At 42.3% G+C, this 21,810-nt stretch overlaps 2 protein-coding genes and 1 long non-coding RNA gene across 4 annotated transcripts; 1 reads left to right on the forward strand and 2 right to left on the reverse strand.

Moving 5' to 3' along the window:
• Positions 1 to 326: 326 nt before the first annotated feature.
• Positions 327 to 7,959, reverse strand: RPS15A (ribosomal protein S15a). Its single transcript, XM_079952462.1, has 5 exons — positions 7,825 to 7,959; positions 5,538 to 5,675; positions 4,406 to 4,485; positions 1,053 to 1,138; positions 327 to 460 (listed from the first exon to the last, which is right to left on the reverse strand). Exons 2-5 carry the CDS (start codon positions 5,668 to 5,670, stop codon positions 367 to 369), a joined length of 393 nt encoding a protein of 130 aa, XP_079808588.1. The 5' UTR covers positions 5,671 to 5,675; positions 7,825 to 7,959; the 3' UTR covers positions 327 to 366.
• Positions 7,960 to 14,053: 6,094 nt separating this feature from the next.
• On the reverse strand, positions 14,054 to 21,087 carry ARL6IP1 (ARL6 interacting reticulophagy regulator 1). Of its 2 annotated transcripts, none has more exons than XM_079953063.1 (6): positions 20,818 to 21,087; positions 17,489 to 17,622; positions 16,889 to 17,008; positions 15,841 to 15,958; positions 15,170 to 15,254; positions 14,054 to 14,995 (listed from the first exon to the last, which is right to left on the reverse strand). In XM_079953063.1, exons 1-6 carry the CDS (start codon positions 21,070 to 21,072, stop codon positions 14,877 to 14,879), a joined length of 831 nt encoding a protein of 276 aa, XP_079809189.1. In that variant the 5' UTR covers positions 21,073 to 21,087; the 3' UTR covers positions 14,054 to 14,876. The 2 variants fall into 2 exon arrangements, with proteins under 2 accessions (XP_079809189.1, XP_079809190.1); XM_079953064.1 differs by having other exon boundaries at positions 20,822 to 20,981.
• LOC307202822 lies at positions 15,965 to 16,925 on the forward strand. The gene is made up of 2 exons (XR_013833020.1): positions 15,965 to 16,634; positions 16,728 to 16,925. It is a non-coding gene; the product is annotated as an uncharacterized lncRNA (long non-coding RNA).
• Positions 21,088 to 21,810: the final 723 nt, after the last annotated feature.

Consider the following 21,810-nt stretch of genomic DNA (forward strand, 5'->3'; position numbering starts at 1 on the left):
CATGGGAGTTGCAGGCCAAAAACACCTGGATTAAGACCAGCAACTGCCCCAAATTTATAGAAACCAAGTCTCACACTTACTTCTGCATTGCAGACTACTCTTCTGTTAATTTTTGGTGCATAGATATACGTGTGCATAGACATATGTGTTCAGTTTATCCCATATAAAGCAGCAAGATCGAGAAGATAACCTGAGCCAGCAAAGGTGCCCACACCCGAGGCTGTTGCCCACTTTACACAACAATGTAAAATATACTATTATCTGAATAGCATTATATACTAGGGCGATGGAACAAGGATTGACTTTAACATGCAAGCTGCAAAGAGTCTATTTGAACAATTTATTAGTTTGCCTGTTTTTACAAGTTTAGAAAAAGAATCCCAGGATTTTTCCTCCTGTGTGTTTTCGCCTAGCTTCCTCGTGGTCCATGATGCCAGCTGAAGTTGTCAGCACAATGTACCTATTAAAAGGGTGAGGAAAATACCTGTTATGCTTTATGCTTGATTTCTTACCCATTTGCAAAAACAGAAAGAAGAATTTAACCTCATCTTTAACAGGCAGCACATTAGAAAAATGTACTACCACAAAAACTTAATGCAAAACTGCTTGACATGTATACAATTAGATTCTTATGTAGATCATTGCCATACTGGTTTGAATCCAGCTAGATTATTGCGCATGCAAAACAACTTCCATAAGCACCAGGGAACTTCTCCTCCCTCTTTCCTAACAACAAATCTGCTCCAGAGGGTCAGGGGAAACTCCAGAGCTGCTATGGGGGAGAAGAGCGAGGGGAACCTTGCACAATTAGTTGCATACAACCCACTGATTCTACAGAAAGCAATAGCTAATGTGCCAGTTAGCAGGTTAAGTGCTAGTAGTAGTTCTGGCTTTTGATCCAAAATGATGAACAGACTCAACACTATTCAGTATGCCCTTATCTTGCAATATGAATCTAGCACTAAGGAGCAACACAGAAGGTTAAACTCACAGCAATGAAGCAGCCCTAATCACAAGCTTCGGCAATCCAGTTCTACATAGCTGATACTTACCCAAACTGACGTGAAGGTAGCAGGTTGTTCTGCCACTTTTCCAAATCCTTCAGTTGGACATCAAATCTGGGGCTGATCACACCACACTATCAAGCCAAACAAAGGGGAAAAGACTTAACCATCTTTCTAATGTATTACTTGCAAAGTCCAGAAGTCACTGAACTGAAGGATGTGGCATTAAAGCATTTTCAATAAATTTGATAGATGGAACACAGCTGTGCTACCCAATTCAACAGGAAGTGGAACCAGGGAAAAGTGCCTGGGAACAACAAGAAATGTTTGTGGGTTCAGGGGCTGTGATTTATAGCCAGTTCATACAATCCTGAACAGGATCCAGATGGCACTGTCAGGCACAGGATGAAACCATTTTGCTTGAGTTAAGAAGTGCCTGAATGGGAGACAAACTGGGAACCCTGCCTAGAACACATCTGAGTTACATGAAGGAAGGCAGCACAGAAATGGACTAGATGGCCGAGGGGCGATGGTGGCAAGAGAGGCTCTTCTCTGTGGTGGCCCCCAGCTCCCTTCTGAAGCCCATATTCTGCCATCACTGAATATTATCATCACCATCATCCTCATCATCAATTAAATTTATATATCGCCCTATACCTGAAGGTCTCAGGGCGGTTCACAGAACAATGCATTTTGATAATAGGCTGGGACACATTTCTTTACCTAGGTCTTTGGATGAGTGCGTATCTTCCCTCCTCCTACTCTGCTGTGTGCTACAGTTCTGTGCTACTTTTGTTATTCTGATATCTGGGTTTTATTTTACAATTTTAATTACACACTGTTTTTAATTGTTATATTTTGCAGCCCACCCAGCGATCATTTGGCGAAGGGTGGGCTATAAATACAGATAACAAAATAAATAAATTGAAGCGCTGCCTCACACCAACGTACAGGAGTTGAACAAGCACATGTCAAATGCAAACACTGGCTTTGTCACAAGCCGCAGGGCACAACAGAAACCTTGGCATTATAGTGCTTTGACAGGGCTGACAGAAATGCCAGCATTTCTGCCAAGAGGCAGAGGGGCATGCCAGTCTTCAACTACACTAGGGTTGCGTATTATATGCAAATTGCCTTCTGTGGAGTGTGACAAGCAACTAGCCTTCTTCCCAACTTTTGAAGCAGCAGAGATGGGCGAGGATTGTCCCGGCAGCTAAGAAGTGATTTTGCTTCCTCCCCATTGCCAAATTTGAGGAGGATGGAAGGGAGATGTTTGGCTGCTGTACTAGCAGCAAGGGCCAGACAGCCGCATCCTATGAGGCTTAGTTTGGTCAGAATAGAGTACAGTGGTACCTCAGGTTACAAACACTTTGGATTACAAACGCTTCGGGTTACAAACTCTGCTAACGTGGCAGTAGTACCTCGGGTTGAGAACTCTGCCCCAGGATGAAAACGGAAATTGCGCACTAGCAGCGCAGCAGGCCCTGTGAGCTTCAGGTTAAGAACAGTTTCGGGTTAAGAATGGACCTCTGGAACGAATTAAGTTCGTAACCCGAGGTACCACTGTATACACTTCCAGAGTTAACACTAAATACATTACTTATGGTAAATGAGCCACCATAGCCACTAGAGGACTATGAAAATTTGTTTCCCAGGTTTTTTCTACTTGTCTACCTGTGTACTATCTGAAACCAGAGGGGCGCATTGGTTGCCAGATGTGAATATTATCATTATTTTCGGCTCTCCTGCACCACTATAGCTTTCCACTTGATTACTGAAGTAGTGTTATGCTTGCTTAAGGACCAACTGACAAGTCACAAAAATGGTGCGCTTTTGAGTTCTGTGGGACCAAATTCTTCCTCTGACAAGATGTTAAAGAAAGCAAAAAAGGAGAAGGTGGGAAGAGGAAAATGTTGCCAGCCATTTCTGCTTTATTTTGCCTATTTTGTGATTTTTAGTTGGTCCCAATGAAGGTCTTGTGAATTTTCTAAATGAAGTCAAACAGCTACTGCCATTTTTCTTATTACTTCTAATAAGAAATTTGAAATCATTTATTTCAACAGGAAAGAAGACAGGCTCTGGAGGCCTCAAAAGCACACACACAATTTTGTGATATTCTGCTCTATCCATGGTTTTGTAATGTCTCCTATGAGCCAGCACAGCTAACTTAAACTTTTCAGTAAGAAATGATTCAGAACTTGGGTATGAATAGTTATATAGTTTCGTCCTGAATTTGTAATATCAGCCTGTAACTGTAACAATCAAGTCAAATATTTTGAACACAAAGAAAGAAAAAACATGTTTGGAAAACTATCACAATACTCTTTTAAGAGTATAACAATATATACAGCCCTGTAACAATACTCTTAAAACTTGCAATATCCAGAACACAACACACACATTTAAAATGTGGTATCTAAAAGTGGCATGGAGAAGAAAATATAAATACAACCCATTTCAAAGGTGCAGCTGTAAGATGCTATGCCCTAACAGATCTGAATATATCAGTTTACCAGCTATTTTCCAGTTCTAGGCCTATTAACATTTGACTAAGCAGTCACAATACTAGGTAAGAAGAAAATAAAATCCAATCTCAGGAAAAACTAAAAACAGAGAAAATAAGAGCCCAAGAATCATGTGAATGCATAAATGCACATCTCAATTCAATAACGTAAAAATCAAGTTAGAAACAAAATTATACAAATAGTAAAATAAGAATCTGCCTTATCAGATGTCTGGGTTCAAGGAGTTCAAAAGTCCCTTCACTGACTAGCACCAGCTCTCTAGAGTTTCAGGCAAGGAGCCCTTGCCAACTGCACCCAGAGACGCCAGAAAGTGAACCAAGAACCATAGGTTGATCGGAAGAGGCTTCCCAAGACTGATTTCAAAGAGGTCAAGGAGAAAGAAGAGGATCCATTGATGACATGCGCTTAGGTGGCACCCTAAAGGCTGTTCTTCAAGGGTTTTTAAGACAAGCAGTATAGATGTCTTCCGATTTGCCAGTTTTAAGGCACAATGTTGTCAACTCAAGTGAACCAGACAGTGGCTGTTGTAGGACCAGAGGACCTTGAAATGATATCCTTAAAACCTCCAGGATTCACAGCTGCTTCTTTTCAAGCCATTCCCATCAAGGACCTCTTGAAGCCATTTGCTTATAATAAAAGTTCCCATTTGGTCAGGCACACAATTATATGAACAAAACATACAGTATTGTCTGAACTGGCCCGAGGACTAAAGGAAATTTTGCCTAAATACATAACACACCTTCCATTTATTCCAACCCACAAAGGGTGAATTTTCCTGTGAAGTGAGGTGAATTTAGGGACACCCAGCAAGTGTATCTTCCAAGATGTAATTCTGGCATTAAGTCCAGTGGGGCTTAAATGGAAGTCAGGTCCTACCTTGTTGAGTCTGCCTGTGAGATTAACGACAATCTTCCCAGCTCTGTGATCGTCAATGATCTCAAATTCACCTATGTAACCTGTGAACCAAAGAAAAGCACTCAGCATATTCAAACCTTTGCACCATTGAAACAGAACTAAAGCAACCCATTCCTCCCCGTTAACAGAACTGCTTGACTATGAGGGTGGGATATATGAGCCAGTGTGGCATAGCAGATACTATTTGACTAGAACTAGGAATGCAGGGGTTCAAATCCTTGCTGTGCCATGGAAACTTGGCTTGCATTTGGCAAGTTACTATTTCACACAGCCTGTGGCATTCGAAGTGATTCAATTTGCAAAAACAAAACTGGAAGCCATTTTATAAAATCGAATACTGCACGTTAATACAAGGATTACCATAAGTTTTTCAGGCTATTGTGCACGCTATCATATATATCAGCATACTTCGCTATTTCATTTAGTACAGTGATACCTCGCGTTACATACTTAATCTGTTCCGGGGGTCCGTTCATAACAGGAAACTGCTCATAACATGAGGTGCACTTTCTTTAATGGCACCTCCCGCTGCTGCCGCGCCGCCGGAGTGCAACTTCCTCTCACATCCCAGAGCAAAGGTTGCAACAAGGGGCATCTACTTCTGGGTTAGGGGAGTGCATAACCCGCAGCATTAGTAAGGGGGATGGTACGTAACATGAGGGACCACTGTATTGCTGCTTGTTTTGTTTTACAGAGTATGTACATCTAAGGACAGTGCCTTCTTGGCTAAACAATCAACTGACGGTGAGAACAAAAATGGATGGTCCCTGAACCCTTTGGAGGAAGGGCGAAGCACAGGTGTGATAAATAATTCAAAATATTACTTGCACTGTACCATCTGAAGGAGCAAGTTACTTGGCTTATGGTGAGCTGACCATTTTCACTGCCCCCAACCCCAAGTACGGTGCTTCAACCACAGTCATCTTCAAACAGAACTTTTAAGTAATTAAGCCCAGTTTCAACCTATACCCACATCTAACTTTGAATATAATATATTCACTGGCAGCTTTCCCAGCCAAGGTGATATCGGAGTTTAAAAGGCCAAAAAGCTGAATCTTTCCTGGACTGTTTTACGTATATTCTGTGGACTTACCATGCTTCATCATCACGGTTAAGAACCGGACAATAACTTTCGAGCATGGTCTGATGAGTACTTGACGTTTTCCACGCTTCTCAGCATTGTTGATGCTTTTTAGAGCATCTGCCAGAACGTTCATGCGCACCATGATGCCTGCATGGATAAAATACACAAATTTAAATGATAAGCCCAATTGCTAACATGTATCAGTTTTCTTTCTTCAAATGGTGGCTCACTGGATTGCTTCGGGGTGTTGGAAGCAGCACAAAACATAGGGAGCTAATTAAAAGAGTAATCAAAACACACTTTCTAAACAAATGGCATGTATTATCTGCTGTTATGGTGTGACCACTCCAATTGCAAATAAATCGTTTAGTTCACTAGCCAGCTAAAGCTTTCATTCCTAAGACAAAGCAAGTTAAGAGCAATTTTGCTCTTAAGTTTTGGATAAGGGTAGTAAGTTGATAATAGCCTCAATAACTGCCTACAGAAAGGGGTGACTGTCACAGTGAATAAACTGTCTTTAGTAAGTACTGAACTACAAGGGCACTACATTGTGTGTATTTCCAGAAAAAAATAACTGCAACTGTTGACTTCTTTTCAAAGAGCTCTAACAACCCAAAATTATAAAAAAAAGCTTAGATTTAGCGCAAAGGTACTAAGCTCAAATGCTTACACAGTTACATCTGGTACAGTAAAAGTTTAAACACAAAAAGGATTAATTGCCTCCAATTCATAAGAACTGCCCAGGTTGGATGCTCTGAAGGCTATTCTTACTTAGGAGTTGCAATCAGGAGTGTATTTGCCCAGTGCTGTTCATACACACATGCCCCCCAGTGCAGCACACACAAACACTTCAAAATTTAAGAGCTGCTTATGCATGAAACAAGATGGTTTTGGGAGACTGTAATAGTTTTTTGTGTGCAATTATCAGGCACTCATTTGGACTACATTAAGCTACCCTGCATCAAGACACAGAGACTAGATTGGGGATATCTTCAAAGTCATTCTTTTTTAAGTCACATTTCCCACCTAGAAAGACCTTTAACAGATTATGTAGTTGCCATGACTAGATGGGGGTGAAGAGGAGAGTCCCTTTGTACTCAAAGGGACACATATATTATACTTTGTATTTTCAGAAAAGAAGTCTTATACTGTCTCTGGGGTTCTAGTCCAAGCAAAGCCCTGAAGAATTATATTCCTTAGCCAGAAAAACACAGACATTGCCAGGATTCCTTAATTTGAGTTAAAACAATATCATATTTTGACACCTTGAACAAAGTCATATATTCATGTTAAGGACAAGGAGCAACAATGTTCAGGGACACTACTGAATGCCAGTTGCTGGGGAGTCAAAGGCCCATTGCCCTCAAAACCTGCTTGTGACCATCCCAGAAGCATCTCTGGGAAACAGGACACTGGACTTCACAACTTTGGTGTGATCAAGCAAGCCTTCCCATCGTTTTTACAGCTGCAGACCCACACAGCAACTCTTTGAATTATTAACACAGCACGCAGCTCTGATGTATTTGCAGTAAGAATGCCACAAGAGATGGGCTTTTGTGTGTGTCCCCCACCGCTTACAAGTTTTAACATTAGCTCGTGAGTGCAATACTTTTCCGAAGCCAACGATCCCCAAAAGTAAAGAGTTATATTGTAAGCACTTGGTAAGGCAAACTACCCGCTCCAGGAACTGGGATGCATGAGAAGCTGAGGGCCCCAGAGAACTTTGCTGCTCCTGTGAAGCATCCAGCGATCCCGGGATGTTCAGGGGCGACCCGGAGCTGAATGCCACCCATGTCGGTCTTCTCTATAGCAGCAGCCTGCAAGCCACCCCCGCCCAAGCTGGTGCAGGCGCCCATGTCTCGCGAGGACCTCAAATGCAACCACATGAGGCACATGGAAGCTCCACTACGTGCCCTGGGGCTGACACGCATGTAAAGTAAGTTGCAGCCCGAACGCGTGAACACGCAGCCGTGCCCGGCGTTCTTCGTCCAGCAAGGCACCTTCTGCCTGCCTGCTGGTCAAGGCCTCCCCGGTCAGGCACAGCCCGCCAGCCCAGCCCTTCCTCCACTCAAAGCCCCAGACCAAGGCATTCCTCTCCCAACCGCTCTCCCCCCCCCCCCGCTCCGTTTAGGCGGCCGCCGCGAGGCCCAGGAGAAGCGCGGTCATCTCCAAATAAGCTGCGCAGGTCGAGCGGAGCCCCAGCTTCCAGGAACCGGGTCGACAGCGGCCCAAGGAGACAGGATGGGTTCGATAGACGACGGATGCCACCCAGGAACGGCCATCGCCCGCTACTCACCAGTGCAGCAATATGGCGGAAAAAGGAAGGCGGCCGAGCGAGCGCGGGGTGTTATGGGAAATCGAGGCGGCCGGATAACAAGGAAGTGGTGGGGATTTTTCTCGCGAGATTATCTTGTTCCCGGGTTAAAATGCCTCGGGGAGTTTTCCGCTCAGCCAGTGCTCGTCAACGGCTTGGCTTTGGACCGTAGAGAACAAAATGTAGAGATATCTTGTATTAAGGGTGAATCGACACACAGGGCTCAATTTTCTGATCTTTTAGGATGCGATCTTCTGCGTACTCATTTGGGAGCAAACCTGTGGAAATCACTGGGACGTGGCTTTGAGTAGATAGCTGCAGTGCTCAGAATGTCTTTGAGCTGATATTTCCTGGATTTTTAATTTTTTTGGCAGCAGCTTCTCCACTCAGAAACAGAAAGAATGCGCACACCTATGCATGCCATATTTAAGGGGATTCTTAAAAATAAAATTTTGGAAGCAGAAAACATTTTAAAGTGGAACATGTCTGCATGCAAGTCAATGAAGCGCAAGGCTTCTGTGTTCAATTGACGGCTGGATTCAGGCTTGATCTCTCGCTAATTTTTACATAGGAGATTATATGAGTTAGAAAGAGAACTTCCGCCAAGATTTCTCAACGGAAGCTACCCGGAAGTTACCGACACTACATTTTCCTATCTCTATGGCCTCAAGGCAAGGCGTCTTCAAACAGCTCGGCCCTTTCGGTTTTGGTATCCAGTAGCAACCAAGAACGCTTCCGGAAAAGGGGCGGGGCCAGGCGACGGCTTTGTAAATGCTCAGCCTGTTTCTGTCACTGCGCGGCAGGACTCCGTCGCATGAACTCCTTCTGCTGTATATGCACTACACGTTTTATCCCGTTTCCTCCAGGCCACATTCCCGCGAGTTGCTCCAAGGCACCATATAGGGATCTTCCCTATCCTCCATTTTACTCTCACAGCCACCTTAAGTGAGATAGGGCAGAGTCCTCCAACCTTGGGTTCCTCAGGTATAGTGGTACCTCGGGTTAAGAACTTAATTCGTTCCGGAAGTCCGTTCTTAACGTGAAATTGTTCTTAACCTGAGGTACCACTTTTGCTAATGGGGACTCCTGCTACCGTCGTGCAATTTCTGTTCTCATCCTGAAGCAAAGTTCTTAACCAGAGATACTATTTCTGGGTTAGCGGAGTCTGTAGCCTGAAGCGTCTGTAACCTGAAGCATCTGTAACCCGAGGTACCATAGAATCATAGAGTTGGAAGAGACCACAAGGGCCATCGAGTCCAACCCCCTGCCAAGCAGGAAACACCATCAGAGCACTCCTGACATATGGTTGTCAAGCCTCTGCTTAAAGACCTCCAAAGAAGGAGACTCCACCACACTCCTTGGCAGCAAATTCCACTGTCGAACAGCTCTTACTGTCAGGAAGTTCTTCCTAATGTTTAAGTGGAATCTTCTTTCTTGTAGTTTGGAACCATTGCTCCGTGTCCACTTCTCTGGAGCAGCAGAAAACAACCTTTCTCCCTCCTCTATGTGACATCCTTTTATATATTTGAACATGGCTATCATATCACCCCTTAACCTCCTCTTCTCCAGGCTAAACATGCCCAGCTCCCTTAGCCTTTCCTCATAAGGCATCGTTTCCAGGCCTTTGACCATTTTGGTTGCCCTCCTCTGGACACATTCCAGTTTGTCAGTGTCCTTCTTGAACTGTGGTGCCCAGAACTGGACACAGTACTCCAGGTGAGGTCTGACCAGAGCAGAATACAGTGGCACTATTACTTCCCTTGATCTAGATGCTATACTCCTATAGATGCAGCCCAGAATTGCATTGGCTTTTTTAGCTGCCGCGTCACACTGTTGGCTCATGTCAAGTTTGTGGTCAACCAAGACTCCTAGATCCTTTTCACATGTACTGCTCTCAAGCCAGGTGTCACCCATCTTGTATTTGTGCCTCTCATTTTTTTGCCCAAGTGCAATACTTTACATTTCTCCCTGTTAAAATTCATCTTGTTTGTTTTGGCCCAGTTCTCTAATCTGTCAAGGTCGTTTTGAAGTGTGATCCTGCCCTCTGGGGTGTTAGCCACCCCTCCCAGTTTGGTGTCATCTGCAAATTTGATCAGGATGCCCTTGAGTCCATCATCCAAGTCGTTGATAAAGATGTTGAATAAGACCGGGCCCAAGACAGAACCCTGTGTAACCCCACTAGTCACTCTTCTCCAGGATGAAGAGGAACCATTGATGAGCACCCTTTGGGTTCGGTCAGTCAGCCAGTTACAGATCCACTGAGTGGTAGCATAGTCAAGTTCGCATTTTACCAGCTTCTTTACAAGAATATCATGGGGCACCTTGTCAAATGCCTTGCTGAAATCAAGGTAGGCTACATCCACTGTGTTCCCTTCATCTACCAGGCTTGTAATTCTGTCAAAAAACGAGATCAGGTTAGTCTGACATGACTTATTTTTCAGAAATCCATGCTGACTATTGGTGATCACAGTATTCCTTTCTAGGTGCTCACAGACTGTTTGCTTAATGACCTGCTCCAGAATCTTCCCTGGTATTGATGTCAGACTGACTGGGCGGTATTTTGATGGGAGTACAGTGGTACCTCGGGTTAAGTACTTAATTCATTCCGGAGGTCCGTTCTTTTTTTTTTTATAATAATTTTTATTAGTTTTCCAATTTTAAAACAAAACAATAACGACGACATAAAAACATCCACCAATACAAACAAACAGACAAATATAAATTCTTAACCTCATTTTCATAAGCCTCCTTTCTCAGACTTCCCCATACCTCACCTTTTTTGCATCCTTATTTTACAGTTTTTCAGCAACCCTTTTAGCCAATTAAATTTAAATTTGTTGTCTTTCTCAATTTCGCCTTAAATAACATTTTCAGCTGCAATTCTGCATCTTCCTTCCCCTTGACATTTTAGCACTCATCAATATTATAACAGTTCTTAAGATAAGCTTTGAACTTCTTCCAGTCTTCCTCCACCGTCTCCTTCCCTTGGTCACGGATTCTGCCAGTCATTTCTGCCAATCCCATAAAGTCAATCACTTTCGTTTGCCATTCTTCCAGTGTAGGGAGTTCTTGTGTCTTCCAATACTTTGCTAGAAGGATCCTTGCTGCTGTAGTGGCGTACATAAAAAAAGTCCTATCCTTCCTTAACACCAATTGGCCGACCATGCCCAAGAGGAATGCCTCTGGTTTCTTGTGAAAAGTACATTTAAGTACCTTCTTAATTTCATTATAAATCATTTCCCAAAAGGCTTTAATCTTTGGGCAGGTCCACCAAAGGTGAAAGAAGGTACCTTCAGTCTCATTACATTTCCAACATTTATTATTGGGCAGATGATAAATCTTCGCAAGCTTAACTGGGGTCATGTACCACCTGTAAATCATTTTCATAATATTTTCTCTTAGGGCATTACATGCCGTGAATTTAATACCGGTGGTCCATAACTGTTCCCAGTCAGCAAACATAATGTCATGTCCAACGTCCTGTGCCCATTTAATCATGGCTGATTTAACTGTCTCATCTATTGTATTCCACTTCAGCAACAAATTATACATTCTTGATACATTCTTAGTATTGGGTTCTAGCCCGGAGGTCCGCTCTTAACCTGAAACTGTTCTTAACCTGAAGCACCACTTTAGCTAATGGGGCCTCCCGCTGCACCACCGGCACGCGATTTCTGTTCTCATCCTGAAGTAAAGTTCTTAACCCAAGGTACTATATCTGGGTTAGCAGAGTCTGTAACCTGAAGCATCTGTAACCCGAGGTACCACTGTACAACGCCCACCACCTTGGCTGTTGTATAAGCTGGCTGGGGATGATGGGAGTTGTAGTCCAAGGACATCTGGAGACCTAAGGTTGAAGAAAACTGGGCTAGACTAGGGTAACGGAGACTAGGTTGCCTGGCCAGTTTCATCAATGATTTGAACCTGCCTCTTACATGATTCATGTTTCCTTCTTGAGGGCAATGAAACAGATCTAAGAGGGGCTTGCAAAAATTGACAACCCAAGTTTACCATTGTACAGTAGTTTCTATGCACTCAAAAATCTTTCTCCATCTTCCATCCAGAGAAGGAAGAGGCATTATGAAAGTTCAGTGACACATTTGAGACAGACAAAAATAATTGGGGTGTGAAGCAGGGCCAGGGAGAGAGGCTGTGGCTGGGGGGGGGGTGGAGTTCAAAGTCCAGGGAGATATCATTCGGCCCCTTGGCCTGAGAATCCCCAGCTTGCTAGGCCCTATAATGTTATTTAGATGTTACCAAGGAAAATCCTCAGAAGATGCCAAACCACTTTCTTAGGAAGGGATAAAAGGAAGTCTCAAGCAGATGTGGAAATATTTTTGGCCTCACAAGGTTGAGGCATGAGGCATTTCCTAAACAGACTGTTTTACCAACACCGAGAGGATGACATTATGCAACAGTGGAGGAAAACTTGAGGGGAACCTAAAGGCCTCAGCAGCAGCCTTTTGAGGCAGGGGTAGTCAGATGGTAGAGTAGAATCTACTAGTAGATCTCTGGTGATGATTGGCAGTTAGCTCATAAATGGTTTGTGCTTGCAAAGGAGCATCACCATCAACCAAAAGTCTTTTTCTCCTCTTAAACTAGCTAGCTCAAATCAAGAAAGCCTGGGAAGACTGAAGATTTGTCTTTTTTTTAAAAGGGGGGGTCTAGATCTGGTAAGTATGTGCTGAAGGCTGTTATGCTATTCTACATCTGCCTTCCTGAGCCACTATTTTGCATCTGGCTCTGTTTGAAAGTTCAAAATTGAATTCTGCCCACTTGTGTCTTAAGACATAAATAAGTTAGCTCCAATTTTGCTATGACTTTATTTTCCTGGTTAGATGAATGGAGGAAAGCAGACAGGGGCCTTACATACACATTCAATAATTGCCATTTTTTTTCTTCTACTAACATTTTTATTCAACTTTTATCTCTCTAGATAATACATTTACTATCCATCTACATTACGTATCAACGCAATCAAAAGTAAAGCAGCAACATTAACTAAAAAAAAGGCTGGTACATGGAACTTATTTCCCCTCCCTCCAAGTCTTTTCTCTACCTTCCCACCCTACATGGCTCCCTCCTAATTCATATTACAACATTGCTTTCCCTTCACGTAAAACACTGCCCTCCTACCCAAACTAGGTAAAGTTGGTTTAGTTATCCTGTCTAAAACAAACACACAAAATCAAGGGGGGGTAGGACTTATGGGAAAGTGTGGTGTTTTTGAAAGAAACCGGTTCCTGTCACTTATGCTATCACTAAATCATTCCAAAATAGTTTTATATTTCACCATCTTGTTGCTTGTGCCCATAACTGCTAGATACAGGAACTGCCATCGCAGACTTCCAATGACTAAATATAATTCATTTTGCAACTATAAGTTCTCACTTTTCTCAGGATTTGTGTGCTGCTTCTAATGTCCAAAATGAAGGTATAATGTCAAATATGGTATTCATGAATGGGAAAATACTTACTACAATGATAACTAAGTTGGCATACCGAAATATTTCAACCCAAGGAGCAGTAATAGGTAATGTTGCTCCTTTCACCTGCTGAAGATAGCCTGCTTCAGGGATTTCTCTTTTCACTAGCCTTAGTAAGAGGCTTTGTTTCTTCTCCTAAGGCAGAGATCTTATGAGGTTGCTCTAATGAGTCCAAAAATGGTTTTTCATTCGTTTGAAAAACAGAATGCCCTGACTAAGATTCACGTGTCACAAGAGATCCAACCTAGGCATGTTTAAGTGTTGAACACCACCCTAGTGTCCTTATGCAGATAAGTTATCTGCACCATGTTACATACTAGTATGGCAGTAAAAAATGAGCCACATCCCATCCCTAGCATTCAAAAATGTTAGATGTGCATGGAGAGAAAGACTGCTTTTTATTGTTGCGAGCCAATTAGTAAGAGAGTGATGATAAAAGTAATATTTGTGTTAGTTCTAGTTAGAAGACTTTCTACCCCTTGCTGCCAATGCTGCCAACACAGTTATGGCCTTTTGGGCTTCACTATAGGCAATATATCACAAGAGCAACTTAAAAACTTTGTCCTTTTGAGACACATTTACAAAAAATGTGTACTAAATTACAGTGTTTCAGAGAAAACTGAAAGGTTGGGAACTTAGAATGAAAAGCAGCTACCATCTGTAAGGCAGTAATGTAAGCAGCAGATCTCATTTTGTCAAAAAAGATAATAATGAAACAAAAAAGGTTTCAAGATTTCTCAAGTCTATATTTTCAAACGTAAGATAACACTGTTCATCAATTTACAATTAAGACAGAAATTTGCCTGTTAAACGGAAATTTAAGATGCCTATCATTTTAACAGGTTACAAACTTTTACTTAAGAAATGTGTAGTAAAAACAAAATAGCATTAAGAAAACACAAATAACTCCAGAGACTTGTTGGCAAGACAGACGCATCACGTATTTTCAACATGATTTTATATAAGACCATATTTTTAAAAAACTACAGACATGTTTCACAACACCAAAACTAGAGCTATTTAAATAATAGAAGCAATGAAGTTGACTGTCTGTGCATCCTGACTTAAGTTTTTCATTCAGTTTCAGTGCAATTAAGTTGCATTGCAGAGCTACAACTACAACTGGGATTCAGAGTTTAGGAGCTTTGTTTATTCAAATCACCTGTCACCTACAACATTGTACATTTAGCAATTAAATCTAGAGGGCATTTTGAATTAAATCTAGACAGTCCAGAGGGTCCTTAAAATGCTCAAGAGGAATGGAAAATGTTACCCAGTTCACCACCACCAGTTGTTATTGATCAGTCTTATTACAGTATTGAAGTTGCTAGTCACACTTACTGTAAGAATAACTGTCCATGTTAGAAGACTATTAGTGTGTGACTGAGGGACCATACAGTTCCTGTTTAAACAGCACAAGAAGGGCCCTTATTTAAAATCAAAAAGCGATGACTGAAATAAGCACTTCTATACTATTAAACACACAATAATTCGTTGAATTGTTCCCAGAACACAATTATACTATAGAGTGAATTAGCAAGCAATGTTTCATTCGTTTTTCTTCTCCTTTTGCTTCAGGAGTTTGTTGACCTCCCTTTTTGCCATTCCAGCATATTTTGAAATTATTCCGTGCTTGTTCAACCCAGGAAACAACAAGAAGCAGCTCACTAGGGGAGTAAAGAAGAAGTTATCACCAACTATGTTCATTTGCAAATTCATCCCCCATACCGACTCATCTAATTTATGTTGCAATCGCTTCATTATAGGCATCCCAACTACAAATATCTCCCCCATTCTCTATTGTGGAAAAACATAGCAATATATTATTCTGCACCACTTACCAATAAGGTAGGTGAGGAAGAGGTTATGAACTTGCTGTCCTATCCAAGCAATCACAGCTAAGGAACAGAGCATTGTCATGAAGTACTAGAAGAGAAATAAAAATGGTAGTAGTCCTTAAAAGTAAGTTATGAAGGCATGATAGTTACCTCTCTAAGTACTTTCCCTGCTGCTATTAAAAACAGCATTATTGATTTAGCATGGATTCTGAATGAGTGAACAAACAAACACACTTAGCAGTATATCTCATTCACTTCAGTGGAAATTTATTTCAAGCAAGTAGGTTTTAGGAGCTTAGCTTAGATTGTTATTGGCTTGCTGGATGCATTAGGACGATGTTATAAATTGCAGACAGGAATATATTCGCATACCACTACAATAACTGTCCTAGAGACTATGAAGCAAAAAACAACCAAAAAGTGCCTGAAACAAAAGTGGGGGAGGGGGAGACAGTCAAATACTCAAATCAAGATACCATAAAAAGCTCTGATCAGATGGTGTGTGCACTTACTAAAGCATTTTAGGTAAGAAAAAGGGATTTTCATTTAAAAACAAATATACATGCCAGTCACCAAAAGCATTTGTTTTTGTATATGTAAGGCAGAATGGATTTATAAAGCAACATCCAATTTGCAATAAGGATGAAACATTTTCAGAGAAGCACATATATTACCATTTTAGGCTTTTCCTCCTTAAATGTGAAAAGACGTTTCCACCAACCAACAATTCCGCGCCGTGTTTTTACCAGGTTGCTACAAATTTCATGGAACCGCTGCTGTTGTTCAGTAGTCCTTTAAAGAAATTATTTTGAACAAAACTCTTGATATTATGGTCTCGCCTCCACTTCAGAAACTGCACATGAGCAACCATTATCATCTTGACCTCCCGCCACCCAGTTCAAAATTTGATGCCATTTTAATGTCCCGTTCATATATGTACAATATATATTTCTTTGATTCTCTATTATAACTATTCACTGTTAGGGTGATCAACAAATCCAAGAATGAGAAGATCATATATATTTTAATGGACTAAAACTTGCATTAATTTGCAGTTGACACGTGTTCTGAATGACCAGATATTATGAAGAATTTACCATTAACTGCAAATCTGTGTCCTATTCAGCAAATCACCATTTCCAGCAAAGAGGTTCTTCAGCTGCCTCAAAACTTTCAGTTAGATGACAACATCTTTATATATATTTACACCCCAAGAATCCATGACAGCCAGTTGTTTAAAGGCGACAGCTCTGTTTTTAGTCTACTATCAATGTGCATGGTGCTGTAGAGAGTAACATAAGGGGGACGGGAACAGGAGGAAAAGATAGGTTCCTGCCTCAATGACCTTGCAGTCTAAACATAATTATACAAGCAAAGGTATCAAACAGAAAAAAGAGACAACCAAGCCTTTAATATACACAGATATTGTTGCTCTAGGTCAGGCATAGGCAAACTCGGCCCTCCAGATGTTTTGGGACTACAACTCTCATCATCCCTAGCTAAAAGGACCAGTGGTCAGGGACGATGGGAATTGTAGTCCCAAAACATCTGGAGGGCCGAGTTTGCCTATGCCTGCTCTAGGTAGTAGAACACTAGGTATGTCAGAACACTAGGTAGAAGGATTTTTGTTCAGGACTGATGCACATAGTTAACACTGAATATATGTTGGTTCAGTTCTATTCTTGCTAAATGTTATACTTAAGGGACTGTCAAACAACATACCATTTACTGGAGCCAAAAATTCTAGGAGCAAGAGCAGGTACAAGGTAGTCAGCCAAACAAAGCAGCATAACAAAGCAAGAAACACCTGAAAGAACAGATGGGTCCAAGTAGTAGATCATCCTGTTGGGGCAAGAAAAATGTTGTTATCTAGTGGCAAAACATTTAACAATGTGATTAAAGGAGGTGTGGAGAAGAAGTAGCCACCAAATTTTATTTTGAAGTACCCAACTCCCATCAGCCCCAGCCAACATAGCCAGTGGTTGAGAAATAATGCCTCAATTTAGTTTCTGCAATGGCATAATTACCAGTGGGAGAGTAGGTTGGAAGGACAGAGAAAATGAAGTTTGGAAGGAATAAAAAGTTGTTGCTCTTCCCTATCTTTTCCAATTAATAGGCCCTTCTATGAAATAAAATGACTAGGAATGCCCCCAAGTTTGAACATATATTTGGTTTTTTTATAGCAGCATTGTTTTTCCAGCTGCATAAAACTTCCCATGTGCTTTTTACAGCAGAGCAGTACTGAGAACTTCAGAAAAGTAACTACTAGCTTAACTGTCTTTAGCATTATTATTTTTTGTAACATTCTCTCCAATAACTTACAGAAAGATGAAGGAAACTACAGCAATCATAGCAGGTGGAAACCATGGTTTTTCCCAACGAAGGATTTTGTCTGTCACCAGAATCACTTCACCCCATCCTTGCAACTGCTCTTCCAAGCTAGCTGTCTCTGCAGCCTGTGAATAAAAGCATTTTTACATATGTAATTGCCCCAGACAGAAAAATGCTTACACAATGCATATGCTTCATTGGACATGTAGGCTATCTTATGTTAGACAATGTAACAGCTTTATCCTTATTTTGCTTTACAGAATATAACTCAAGTTTTTTATGTCTGCATCCTTTTAACTGGTTCTTTTAATTTGAAGTTATATGTCTATCATGCAACAAAATATCTGGTTACTACCAACTAGGAGAACAGTGCCATATTCATAGGATATATTTCTACATACTGAAACTTCAATCCAGAGTTCCCATGAGCAGAACAGGGTGCTCTGGCTAGAGCAAAAGGGTTGTGGATGCAATTTACACCAATTCTTCCTTCCTCCTTTAGCCAATGAAAAGCTGCTCTAGAGGTTTGGTTCATTAAGGCAGTGTTTTTCAACCTTTTTTGGGCAAAGGCACACTTGTTTCATGAAGAAAATCACGAGGCACACCACCATTAGAAAATGTTGAAAAAATTAACTCTGTGCCTATATTGACTATATATAAAGTAATTCTCTTGAATAGGAATCAAATAAACACAAAGAAAGTATTTTATAATTACTTTATTATGAAATAGTAAGTAAACAGAAATATGAAAAATTATAAAATACTTTATTTTTAAATCTTTCGAATTTTTCCCACGGCACACCGGGCAACATCTCGCGGCGCACTAGTGTGCCGTGGAACAGTGGTTGAAAAACACTACATTAAGGTCAGAGGGGAAAGGGGAAATCAGCAGAAATTGTCTTTCCCACATTCCTCAAGCGGGAACCTCTTCTAGAACCACAATGACAGCTCTAGATCCGGTAGTTAAGATTTTTCATAACAAAGAGCTATTCTACCTGCCATTTATTGTTATGGCACCATCTTGTGAAAACTGTGCTCCCAGACCTTATTTTGAGACTTGTTCTGATTCCAGCTTGGATATTAGAGTAAAATTTATCTGGCTCATGGGTAACCCAAATCTTATGATCATGAACTTGGGCAGCATGAAAAAGTAACTCAATATGAACAAAATATTTGAAATTAAACTGTTTTTACATTATTTATTATCCTAACAGTGTTAAATGCTATGCAAGGTTCTGTGTGCAAAACTGGATTTACCAATATTTTAATTCATTCTGAATAACTGTTACATTTGACATCCTACACAGCTGTGTTTTGTACTGATTGCTGTCTCAGCCCAGGACCATAAACTGAAGACTTGTGAATAGTACGTAGATGAAACTTTCATAATGAACTATGAAGGGGGGAGGGGGAGAGACCTGCCACTGAGGTCTAGACACTGTATAAAACTCCTGCTAGTCTAGCATGTTTAATGCTTCCTTATTTTGAATTCTAATTTCTGTTCTTCAGTTTCTGTCCATTTCCTAACACGGCCTTCTAGATCAGCAAAATATAGGGAGTTCTAGCCAATAAATTTTGTTTCTAAACATTTCTCTCTTCCCCTGAAGCTTAGATCTGTGAATATTCCATCACACACACACATACCCTTAACTCATGTCTTTGAAATGATTCAGTCACAAGACAAACTAAACTGTTGTTCTGCCTGGGTTAAAATCTCTCCTTCCTATCAAGTTCACTCAAGTTATATTGGGGCATCTATGCGCACACAGCCTCAGTGGCTGCATAGGGCCGTTATAAAACAGGGGGGAACTCATGTGCACTATCTTCAACTCAAAAAGCAAGGTATACCAAGCATATGACATAGTGAGAAATGTAGCAGATAACACTGTGGATACAAGTGATATGCATTTCAAACTCAAAGAAAAGGCACACACAGTATCTGGACTCCTCTGTTCATCAACCATAATGCTCAGTGCTGTGCATCTGACTTTCAACCACCTATCCCTGAAGCGCTGCAGCTCCTTTGACAGCCTAAACAAAGCACCCTGCTTATTTCTGCTCCTATTAGCATAAGCAGGCTGGCCAGGTGTGTCTCTAATACTACAAAGGAAGATGACATAGCAGAGTCCTACTGGAGAAACCGGAAAATGAAACCTGATCTTTTTCAAGATGGCTTGCCTAGAATATTTTATGTATTATTTGGTGGGAAGAAAAGCCTCCATCTCTAACCATTTGTAAGAAGGCTATTTTGCCTTTCAGCTCTGCAATTCTAATCCCATGTTCCTACAAAACACTACTGCTGCCTCTGCCAGCTTCTAAAACCTTGTACATCAGCAAAATATAATGGGTTCTCTCCTGATTTTGGATCCTTCCACAGCTTTCAAAAGGCAAAATTTGAGGTGACATATTTACCTTGGAATAAACCCAATTTACTCAAGCCTTCATTCTGAGTAAACATGACTAGACCGTGGGGTGTTATTTAAGTACCAGAAGGACCGTTTCATACAGCCACCACACAAACAACCTTGGGGCACCTTTAAGGCTTATGGTGGCAAAAGCTTCACAGGCTAAAACCCCATTAATCAAACGCACAAAATGTTATTATCCATCCGTATGTGTGTGTATATATAGACACACACACATATCTATTTACACACAGGTGAGTTTTAATACAAATATACACATACTGATAGGTAACAACGTGTGTGTGAAAGAAGACATTCATACGCACACCATCAAACAACCACTTCGTGCATCCGACGAAGCAGCCTTCAGTCCACAAAAGCTTCTGCCATCAAAAATCTGCGGGTCTTAGAATCGCAGAATTGTGGCGTCGGAAGGGGCCCGAGGGTCATCCAGCCCAACCCCCTGCATTGCAGTAAGCTAAGTCTTGAAAAGCGCCATAAGATTATTTGGTGTGCCTGTTATACTTTCGAAGTTTCCTCACTTCGCCCCTTGAAGCCCCCTCTACTCTATGAAGCAGTTCGCAGCCTCCACCCCTCAAAGGAAGAGCTGCACAAATGGCGCAAACCTCCCTCCCACCCACCCACCCACCCCCACTTTAAAATAACGCAGAATAGGAATGGCGGGGCTGGGAGTGAGGGTGAAGAGGCCGCTATGGCAGCCTTGCAAGACGTGCATGGAGACAGAAGAGCCAGCCCCTCCCTCTTCCTGCGTAAAAACAAGCGCCCCTCCGCAGTTGCTCCTCGCAGGATACAGCCCAAGGAAGCACCCCCGCTTCCTTCCTTCCCACTTCTTGAGGGAAGTGAGGGCCTCAACTCGCCCCCCGCCCACCCAATGTGCTTCGCCTCAGCGCTCACCCACCAGCTGGTTGGTGCTCCTATTGTCGCCCTCCGCCATTTTGTGTGGCCCAGACAGCTGCTTTCTGCAGACTCCTTCTCTCCCACCCCTCGCAAACCGTCACGGGTTAAGCCCCGCCTCCTCCGCCTAGCCTTCCAGGCCACGCCCCCTTCCGAAGCAACCCCTCCTTTCTGCTTCCCCGTCGGCCTCGCGAGCAAGAACCCTTCGTCGCCTCGCCCACCTTCCCCTATTATGAGCTCGGCGGCCCCGCCCATCCCACCTCCCCGACGCTTTCCATTGGATAAGGACCATCTCACTCCCCTAACCAGCGCCCTCTCATCTGCCCCTCTGCCCGTTCGCCTTTGAATTTGGACCAATCAGCTCCCTCCTCCTGCGCGTGAGGGGGAGAAACGTCGCGTTGTTCCCTTGACGTCCCGCAGCAGAAACCGTTTAACGGGGTTTTGGAGGGGGATTCCGGAGTGGGGTGGGGGTGGGGAAGGACTGCTTAGCGCCTTTCCAAGTAGAAGCAAACTGGCCCCTTATGGGGGGTATTGTGGGAGTCGTTCCCACAGGTTTTTCCAACTGGATAAATGAGTCTTTACCATGAGTGTCTATTTTATGCATTATACATTTTTTATTTTTCCTCAAAGGAGCTCAAGGTGGCCTATGTGGGTTCTCCCTCTCCCTATTTACCCTGTGAGGTAGGCTAGGTGAAGAACCAGTGACTGGCCTGAGGTCACCCAGTGAGTTCCACAGCTGAGCAAGGGGTTTGCCAAGTCCGAGCAGAGCCAGGGCCTGAGGTGTTGTTGCTGAGCAAGGCAATGTGGATGAAGCAGACCAGCTGGAAGTACCTGTATGAGTCAAACTAAAGGAAGTACCTTTATGAATCAATCGAGGCTTGCAGTTCAGTGGCGTAGCATGGGTTGTCAGCACCCGGGGCAAGGCAAGTAATTTGTGCCCCCTAACCCTAACCCCCAGATGTTGCACCTGGTGCGGCCGGCCCCCCCTGCACC

This window comes from Podarcis cretensis (assembly GCF_951804945.1).
Source record: "Podarcis cretensis genome assembly, chromosome: 14".
NCBI classification, from domain to species: domain Eukaryota; kingdom Metazoa; phylum Chordata; class Lepidosauria; order Squamata; family Lacertidae; genus Podarcis; species Podarcis cretensis.